At 42.2% G+C, this 9064-nt stretch overlaps 1 protein-coding gene across 3 annotated transcripts in view; it reads right to left on the minus strand.

The window, feature by feature from the left end:
• The window catches only part of Drd3 (dopamine receptor D3), a 44701-nt gene that overhangs the window by 8870 nt on the left and 26767 nt on the right, over positions 1–9064 (minus strand). For all 3 annotated transcript variants that reach the window (XM_028752424.1, XM_028752426.1, XM_028752425.1), the window contains exon 3: positions 4926–5068. In XM_028752424.1, coding sequence (XP_028608257.1) covers positions 4926–5068 — 143 coding nt within the window. The remainder of the gene's footprint in view (positions 1–4925; positions 5069–9064) is intronic.

Below are 9064 nucleotides of genomic sequence, written 5' to 3' on the forward strand. Positions count from 1 at the left end.
ACACACATACCACATTCACACAGGCACCATACACACACACACACACACATACCATGCACATGTACATATCACACATACACACACTACACATGCACACACACACACACACACACACACACACAATACATTCATACCATACATGTACACACACACATACACACACACATACCATACACACATAACATATACTCATAAACCTCACACACATGCATACCACATACACAGATATACACACATACCACACACATAGACATACACATACCACACACACAGACATACACACCACACACACACAATCATATACACAATCACACAAAAAGAAAGAAGAGGCATGGACTAGTAGCAGCAAGGAGGGTCTTGGGGTCTCTGTGAGCCAGGCTGAGAACGAGCTCTGAGCGATGTGAAGAGTGAGGTCGAGAGAAGGTTGACTTGAAAGAGTGATGAACTTTAGACTTGTTGAAGAATTTGACCTGAAGTCAATTTCAAAGACGGAGATGCTGATGAATCTGATTTTAGGATGAGTCACTATCCTTCAAACGGTGTGCTTTTATTCTGCTTTTCAATTTTTTGAGCAACCAAGTTCCCTGGCTCCAGGGTTCTGAAAGCCAGGTGACATTTCTATTGCTAAAATCAAATAAATAGCACTTTTTTTTTTCTAAAGGCACTGATAAGATTTTCTTAACTTTAAGTCCCCTACCCAGAAGAATTTTTTAAATCCTATCACTGGTTATTATGTATTCTTTCTAGAACTCTCTATTTTTAAAAAAAAATCACACAATGGCAATGTGATTTAGGAGAAATTCAAATGCTATTTTTCTTATCACATTTTTGAAATGTGAAATGAAAGGACTGAGCTCATCGGAGATCTTCACTGTTGTCCTCTTGCTCCAGCGTGTGCCTTCTTCTGCATGACTAGGGGATGTTGGTTTGATGACTAGCTAGACTGCTGGGCCTCTGGTTGAGCTGGGGCAATACTGGTCAGTCAGGCCTCGAGGCCCTGGAACTCTCTCCCACTCACGAGCCTTCCTCCTGTTGCCCCTTTTCAAAGAACAGGAATAACCCCAAGTTTAAAGTAGCTGGGGTTCAGCTTGCCTCTGTGGCCTCTAATGGTCCAGCAACACAAGTGGCAGGCCATAGCCTTAAACAAAAAGCTCTTGTTACATTTCTTGAAGTCCAGCTATGCTCCAAGTCAGGTGGAATTAACCCTTTCCATCTCTACTTGTCAGAGAAGTAGTATCAACAAGCTTGTAGGAAAGAGTTATTTGTATTGTGCTTTTGAATGAACCTGTCAGTGGGGAAGTTGCTGGAAGGGCTACTTGGTAGTTTGAATGAGACTGGCCACCATGGAGCCATATTTGAATGCTTGGTCACCAGGAAGTGGCACTGTTTGAAAAGATTAGGAGGTGTGGCCTTGTTGGAGGAAGTGTGTCATTGGGGGTTGGCTTTTTAGGTTTTAAATGCTCAAGCTAGGCCCAGTGTCTTGATCTCTGCCTGTGGATCAAAGTGTAACATTCAACTACTTCTCCAGCAGCACACTGGCATGACACTATGCTTCCTGACATGATGGTAATAGACTAAATCTATGAAACTATAAGCAAGCCCCAATTAAATGTTTTCCTTTATGAGAGTTGCCTTGGTCATAGTGTCTCTTCACAGCAATAGAACACTGACCAAGATCACATCTATCAGGAAAAAGAAGGTATATCATGAGGGTCAGATTGTGTCAGAGACCAAGGCTGGATTCTTTGTGCCTGAGCTCTGCTCATGAGTTCCCTGAACCGTGTTCTAGGAAGGGTCAGCTGATCTTTCCCATAACCACTCAGAGAACCACCACTGTTTATATCTTCCTTAGAGCAGATGTTTCTTGCAGTTTAAGACACAGAAAACTTTCCATTACGTAATCATAACAATGACACCAGCTAACACCTACTGGCCCTTATAATGGACCTTGCATTTGACACAATATGAAAATAATTGGAGGTTTTAGTACAGTGTTGCTAAGAAACTTAAAAACAAGAGAAAAGGCCTGGCTTGGTGGCAGAAGTGTATAATCTCAGCTATTCAGGAGGCTAAGGCAGGCAGATTGTACATTCAAGGTCTTTCTGGGCAACCTAGTGAGATACTGTCTCAAAAACAAAGTCACACAAAATGACCTCCCAACATAAAACCAACAAACACATAAAAACAAGCATAAAATACAAAGTAAAAGAGAAATCTCCAAAGAGAAGCAGGAGGGTCTTCTGCTACACACATGCTAGGTCACACGTCTTTTTTTTTTTTTTCTTTTCAATTCTCAATTTGAAAATCCTGGGACAATTTTCCTGGGTTTTGTTTCTAGAACAATAATGATGTCACTGGTGTGAACATGCTGCAATTAGCTCATCATTCTTTGCCTGTGATGTTGACACTAGCTGAGAACTCTATCTTCTGTCAGTCCTGGAGATGGTTTCAGCTATTCTATGGATGTATGTGTGCCTGCGGTGAAGAAGTCGAACCATCTCTGCCAGCATCCCTGAATGTGTAGGGGTACGAGGCTCAGCCCCGGAAACTGCACCCAGCCCACAGGTGACATGTGCTGGGGGCCAGGAGGTAAGCAATGACTGGGTCAGGCAGTGATATCAGTTCCCACATGCAAGTCCCACTTACAGGGCCTTTGCACACAGAAACAAGGTAATATGTTGATTTAGCTCTCTGACTAACCCATAGGACACATTTAACACCGAACACGAAAGATATTTTAGTTTCCCATAGTTCCTATAGCCATTTCAATGGACAACGCTATGTGGTCTATACTTATGCACCTGGAGATCAAGTTTCATTCCGTTAAAACAAAACAAAGTAGCAAGTAATTTAATAATAAGATGATAACACACTAAATTTTATGAACATTTTAAGTTAACCAGGAAAACATTTGTTGATAGCATGGTTTCTTAGCCTTCAGTGTATATGACAAACAAGACTGACCTTGAGAAGGCAGGATGTGCTTGACTGACACATTTGTACATGTTAGCTCAGTTTAATCCTGTTATGCAGCAGAAGCCTCTATACAGGATGTAGAGTAGAGTTACATAATGTGTAGCGTAAGAGCCTAGATTTAATGAGGAAGAGAAGAAGCATTTGCAGACTGGAGAGATGGCTTTGCTCTTCTAGAGGACCCTGATTCCTTTCCTACCACTCACATGGTGACTCACAACTGTCTTTAATTCCAATTCCAGGGCATCCTCTGCCCTCTTCTAACCTTTGTGAGCATCATGCCTGACATACATACAGGCAAAACACTCATGCACATAAAATTTAAAAAGTAAATTAAAAATTTATTTACAGAAAAAATTAAGTCTAGATTTTTTTTTTATTTTGTCTATTTGGACTGGTTCATTCGGGTTCTACTATGTTCCAGTCTAAAAGTTTGCTTTGAAAAATTTCCTACATCACATATAAAGATATTTACAGTTTCACTATAACACTGAACAGTAATAAGAAGGAGGGTACATATATTGATATGTTATATAAAGTCCACATAGATCATGTAACTTCAGAGATTAATTTTTGGGGCTTTTCTTTTTGTATGTTCAGAGCCATTTATAAAAATAAATATTGAAAACTTTGTAAGTAAATATGCTGAATGAACATACATTTGAAGTTGTTCCTTTATGCACCACTGTATTACCATCTTAAATTCATCAGTGAGGAAGCTGAGCTCAGAAGATTCCAGCAGCTTGTCCAAGGAGGCACAGACAACTAGCTTCAGATCTAGAGCTTTCTGATTCGGGAACCTCTGTCTGCCTTCCTCAGTGTGTGTGCTCTGACTTCTAAAATCATTGTCCAGGATACAGTCCCTGTAATATTGTTTATAAGTTGGAATTTGCCTGAATTTTTGCATAACAATGTCTCAATAATATCTGCTTGTACATAAACAGGTGGGTTTGTGACTACTAAGTACATATCAATCAGGAATTCAAAAGTCTAGAATCTAGTAAGAATTGAATGAGCCAATCTAAATGGGCAAGAGTAAGAATTCTACATGACACCACAACACTACTCATTCAGATTTTTCTTAACCAACACACTTGTTATGCTTTTTTTTTACATTTTCTAAAAAATATTTCAAAAAATTTTGAGATTATAATTACAAAAATATAATTCTTCCCCTTTCTATCATTATTCATTTTCCTTTTTGACATTTCTTTTATTTTTGAGACTATAATTATAGAATTTTCCTTCCCCTTTCTCTCATTATGCATTTTCAATACCTTTCATACAAAAGATGGATTTCCTGAGGCTAAAAGATGGATCACGTGAAGGGTAAAGGTGAATTGGATTGATGTCATATGGTTAAAATCCAGATCATTCCAGATACAGACATTACCATCCATCCATCCATCCATCCATCCATCCATCCATCCATCCATCTGTCCATCTGTCCATCCAGGGGATGCGCCATGTGCCATCTATCAAATCCACAATTTTGCATATTAATAAAAATATGCACTTCAGAACTAGTTCTCAAATGTCAGGAATAATTCTTATTGGGGAATAACTCATTCTAGGCTTTATGATACGTTACTTTGCATTGTATATTGGTTCTGAATAGTTACTTGTTCATTAGCAAACCCCACTTGAATTATTAACATAGTTTTGTGTTTTAACCATTATGTTTCTTCCAGTGCATATAATGACGTTTCTTTCAAAAGAGGGACAAGACAGACTTTTCATGAGTTTGGTTAAAACTGTTATTTTCATGACAAAAATTAGTGAGGTCTTGCTCTTTATTTAATTTAAACCCAACAAAGGCCAAAGCTTTGCAGTCTACATCCTCCCTTCATTTATACTTCATAAGAATGGAAATACTGGAGTGGATACCACTCACAGCCACCCAAGTATTATGTGAACTTTATGAGTTCAGGAAGTGAAAGCAATAGTTTTACCTGTTGTGTTGAAACCAAAGAGAAGAGGGCAGGACACAGCAAAGGCCAGCACCCACACAGCCGTGATCATGAGTGCCACACGTCGACAGGAGCTCTGCCCGGTGCCATGCTGATAGTGAACTGGCATGACCACCGCTGTGTACCTGGGAAAGAGAAAGGGCAGGTATGAGGCAGGATGGAAGCAGTCGTTGAAAGAAGTTACTAGAGGGTGACTCACTGAAACACATGACAAGGGAAAAGTTCCTTAGGTGAAGAGAATTAAGAAAAGTGATTACAGAAGAAGGAGCAGAAAGGATGTGAGGGCCGGATGGTGGGGAGGAGTGCTGTAGACTGCTTTTATCCAGACATGAGTGACATAGCATGGTATTCATTAACCCACTGCAGCCATGGGTACCCACATGAGACCTGCGTAAGGCCAGGCCAGTACAATCAGTCAACATTCCAGCAGGTAGCACAGGGTTCAGAGGATTACAGAGTGGGGAGGGAGGAAGAGGGGAGAAAGAAGAGAGGAGTGGGAGGAAGGGAGAGAGAGAGAAAGAGAGAGAGAGAGAAACCTCTCAATGAGATACAAAGAAAGAGGAGGGGGGAGGGAGGGAGGGAGAGAGAGAAAGAGGGGGAGGGAAGGAGAGAGAGAGATCATGAACATAGGAGAAGAATGTGTTGGGAGGTGTGATGGGGGAGGCATGGGTTGAGAGTGGTTATGCTCCATATACAATGCATACATGTATGAAATTGTCAAAAAATAAAAGATACTTTAAAGAAGGAAAAATATTTGAGTGAAAAAGGCTAAGAGAGATGAACTCCTTGGAGGAGCCACAGAGAAAGGGAGAAAGAATAGTCAACAGAGAGCGGCAGTGAGCTGTGGAGTGGGCTTCCTCTTGATCTCCAGCATGTCCTACAACCTGCCTTCTACTCACAGGCCCCGCACTCTGAAGACTGTGGGCGTGGGTTCGTGTGCCTTCACATTCTTCCATGGTTTGCCAGATGGCATTGGTACTGTGTCCAAGTGAGGTGCTTACTCCCTGCTGGTATGTAAACCTACGTTCTACTCACAGAGTGCTAAGCATTCCAACTAAGAGGTTTGGAAAATAGAACTAATATCCAAATGGAGGCTTATTTTGGAATCTACTTTGCATGCACGTGGTATGTTAGTCTTTTTCGTGGCTGTGACAAAAATCTGACAGAAACTACATAAAAGGAGAAAGGGTTATTTTGGCTCATAGTATTAGGGATTGGGTGGCTCTGATACTTTGGGAGTTCAGTGAGGTCGAACATTATGGTGGTCGGAGTGCGTGGAAGAGGAGGCTGCTCATCTCAAGCATCCAGCAAGCAGAGAAGAGAGCCAGGCAGAGCCAGGGCCAGCAAATACCCTTCAAAGACATTTCCCTAATGACCTACTTCTTCCAGGTAGACCCCACCTTCACAGTTCCGTCACCTTCCAATAGTCCATTCATGTTTTCACACCGTCAGTGGATTGTACCAGTGACCAGGACAGATCCCTTGAGATCTAATTGTCTCAGAATGCACACACAGACATACCCAGGGGAGGGATTACCTACTAATCTCACAGGTAGCTCCCAATCTAATTAAACTAAAGATCAAATTTGACGATGACCACCTCAGGCAGTCAAAGTGTACCTCTTAGCTTCATTGGCTAGTGTATTTTCTTCAGTTACTCTTCACACACATTTCCACTGCTTGTCAGACTTCTGTAGACACACTCAAGATGCTTGAATCAGATCCTGGCTCCCCATGCCCTTTCTCCTAACTCTATTTTTTGCCCTCTTTAAGAAGTCCAAACACAACTCCCAGACCTTCCAATTGCCCTTTGACCTTTCCACGTCACTTGCTTACTTCCTCATTTCACTTTCATTTCAGTGTTCATCCAGCCCCTGCTATGTTATATAGCATACGGCCTGCTCAATGCAGGTCCCATTCTGGTTGGATAGAGGCTGGAGAAAGTGACTTTGACTCTATCCTCGTTGACCTCAGAGAAGAACATGGATGATAAAAATGCAAGCAAACATGTCAAGATAAAATAAAAAATACCACAAAGGCAGTGCATTGAGTGAAGTGATGAAGAATGTCTGAAGAGGTAAGTTGGGGGAAACCAGGACAATGTGTGGTATCAGAGGGACTCGGCTGTTCTAGGTAGAAAAGCAATAGAAGCCATCAATGATTCATTGTGATCCTTTCTCCACTTAGCCTAAGCCTTCCTATGATTTGTTACCAGAATTTCACGATGTCTTCTCTACCTCCATAGCTAAAAACTCCGAGACAGAAGAACTTCAGGATTCTTCTGTATATAATCCCTTCCTACTGTACATGGGAGAGACCTTCGTGTGTAATGTAACATCCCTCCATGATTAGATTACTAATCCCTGGACTCTGGGTTAATCAAAAAGGAAATTGTTCTGGGAGAGCCTGACCTCATCAGGTGACTCTTAAAAGGGACTGAGTTGTTCCCAAATTCAAAGAGCTTCAAAGTATGAGAATTAGCCTGCCTTGAACATCAAACTACCCTAGTTTATTCTTCAGCATAGAATGGCAAGAGGCCAGTAGAAGCCTGGGTGACATCATATAAGATAGTAAGAACCACACTGCTATAGTTGTAAGAAACCGAATCCTACTGACAACCTGAGTTTGTAAGGAGGACTAAGGTTCAGAGAAAGAACACAACCCAGCTCACATCTCGGGCTCTGTCTTGTAAACCGTGACTATGCTGCAGTGTTCTGTCTTACAGGGATTACGAGGTTGAAGTGGTTGTAGTTTATATTTCTGAACCTGCGATAATTTGTTCCACCACAGCAGAAAATAAAAATACTGTCATTGACTCCTCTTTTACACACCGGCCACAACTGATTTTCTTCAGCACGAGCTCAACTTCCTTCGCGAACAGGATCTTCGGTTGATTCCTGGCATATACTTGTAGCTTCAGCCACACTGGCCTGCTGGTGGATATTTTCCTATAGTCTTTGTCCATTATCCATTCTCCTCCCTGGGAGTTCAACTGTAGCCTCTCTGGTATCTCTCAGATAGATACCTTTGAACTTACAACAATGTTTCAGTGCCAATCAATGGCACCGGATTCCTGAGCGTCGGTATCTTGAGTCGTTGTTGGGCTGGTCTCACCGATGGAGAGAGATTAGCCACTTGGTTTAGGTTACCTAATGACTCAAAGCATCTTCTAGCTCAGTATTCCCTAGAGTTCCGTGTACGAAGCAAGTAGGCAGCTATGGCCTGTCTCAGGGGCCACGAGAGAATGGTCTAATCTTTGAGCCAGGTTGGGGGGGGGATGCGGGGGCGGGGGTTAGATATGAGTCTAAATACAGAGCAACAGTTTTTGTCTTTTCGGTCTCCAGGGAAGTAGGATGCCAGATTTAGGGCAAGAGCCTCCTTACTCTGTCTTGTGCACCTCAAAGCTTGGGCTAAGGGAGAACAAGATGCATGCTGAGTGAGCAGGGGTTGGTGTTCCCTGCTTTTCCTGTGCGTGGCTTTGCTTGTATCCCACCCCCTGCCTCTAATGTAGCTACTTTCCAAGAGTCAACACCTGTGTTTCCGACAGAACAGCTTAAAGACTGCTGCGAGTCTTGAGATGAAAGCTAGTGGCTTCCTTCTGAAGAGGGAGAAATGGGGTTCTTGAGTTAGTAAAGAGTACCCATGGATTCCAAGGGGGGCCACGGCAGCCCCATTCCTTTCTTCTGTTACACAGCACACCTCACCTGTGGTCCTCCAGGCTTATCAGTCTAAAGACTTCTTTTCTGTGGGGGCTCCAAGTCAAATGTGGTCACTACGTGACCCCAGGAGCCTTTGGGGGTGGGGCTGCGACTTAAATCCTGCCGCTGTCATGGACAAACTGCTACAGCTAGCTGAAGGCCGAGGGGTGGAAGATGTGACCGTGTTCTCTGGCTCAGACTTGCTGTAGGCAAAGTCCTTGTTTTTCATACTTACTTTTTGTATATAAATTTTATTATAAAAACTGCAAATAAACAAAAACATCACAAACCAAAATTAACGGGCACAAATCCTGAGACGTAAAAGAACCCAGCCATGCTAAATATTTAGTTGATGTGCTAACAAACAGCTAACAATTCTCTCTCTCTCTCTCTCTCTCTCTCTCTCTCTCTCTCTCTCTCTCT

This window comes from Grammomys surdaster, unplaced genomic scaffold, assembly GCF_004785775.1.
Source record: "Grammomys surdaster isolate TR1022 unplaced genomic scaffold, NIH_TR_1.0 125901, whole genome shotgun sequence".
Taxonomy (NCBI): domain Eukaryota; kingdom Metazoa; phylum Chordata; class Mammalia; order Rodentia; family Muridae; genus Grammomys; species Grammomys surdaster.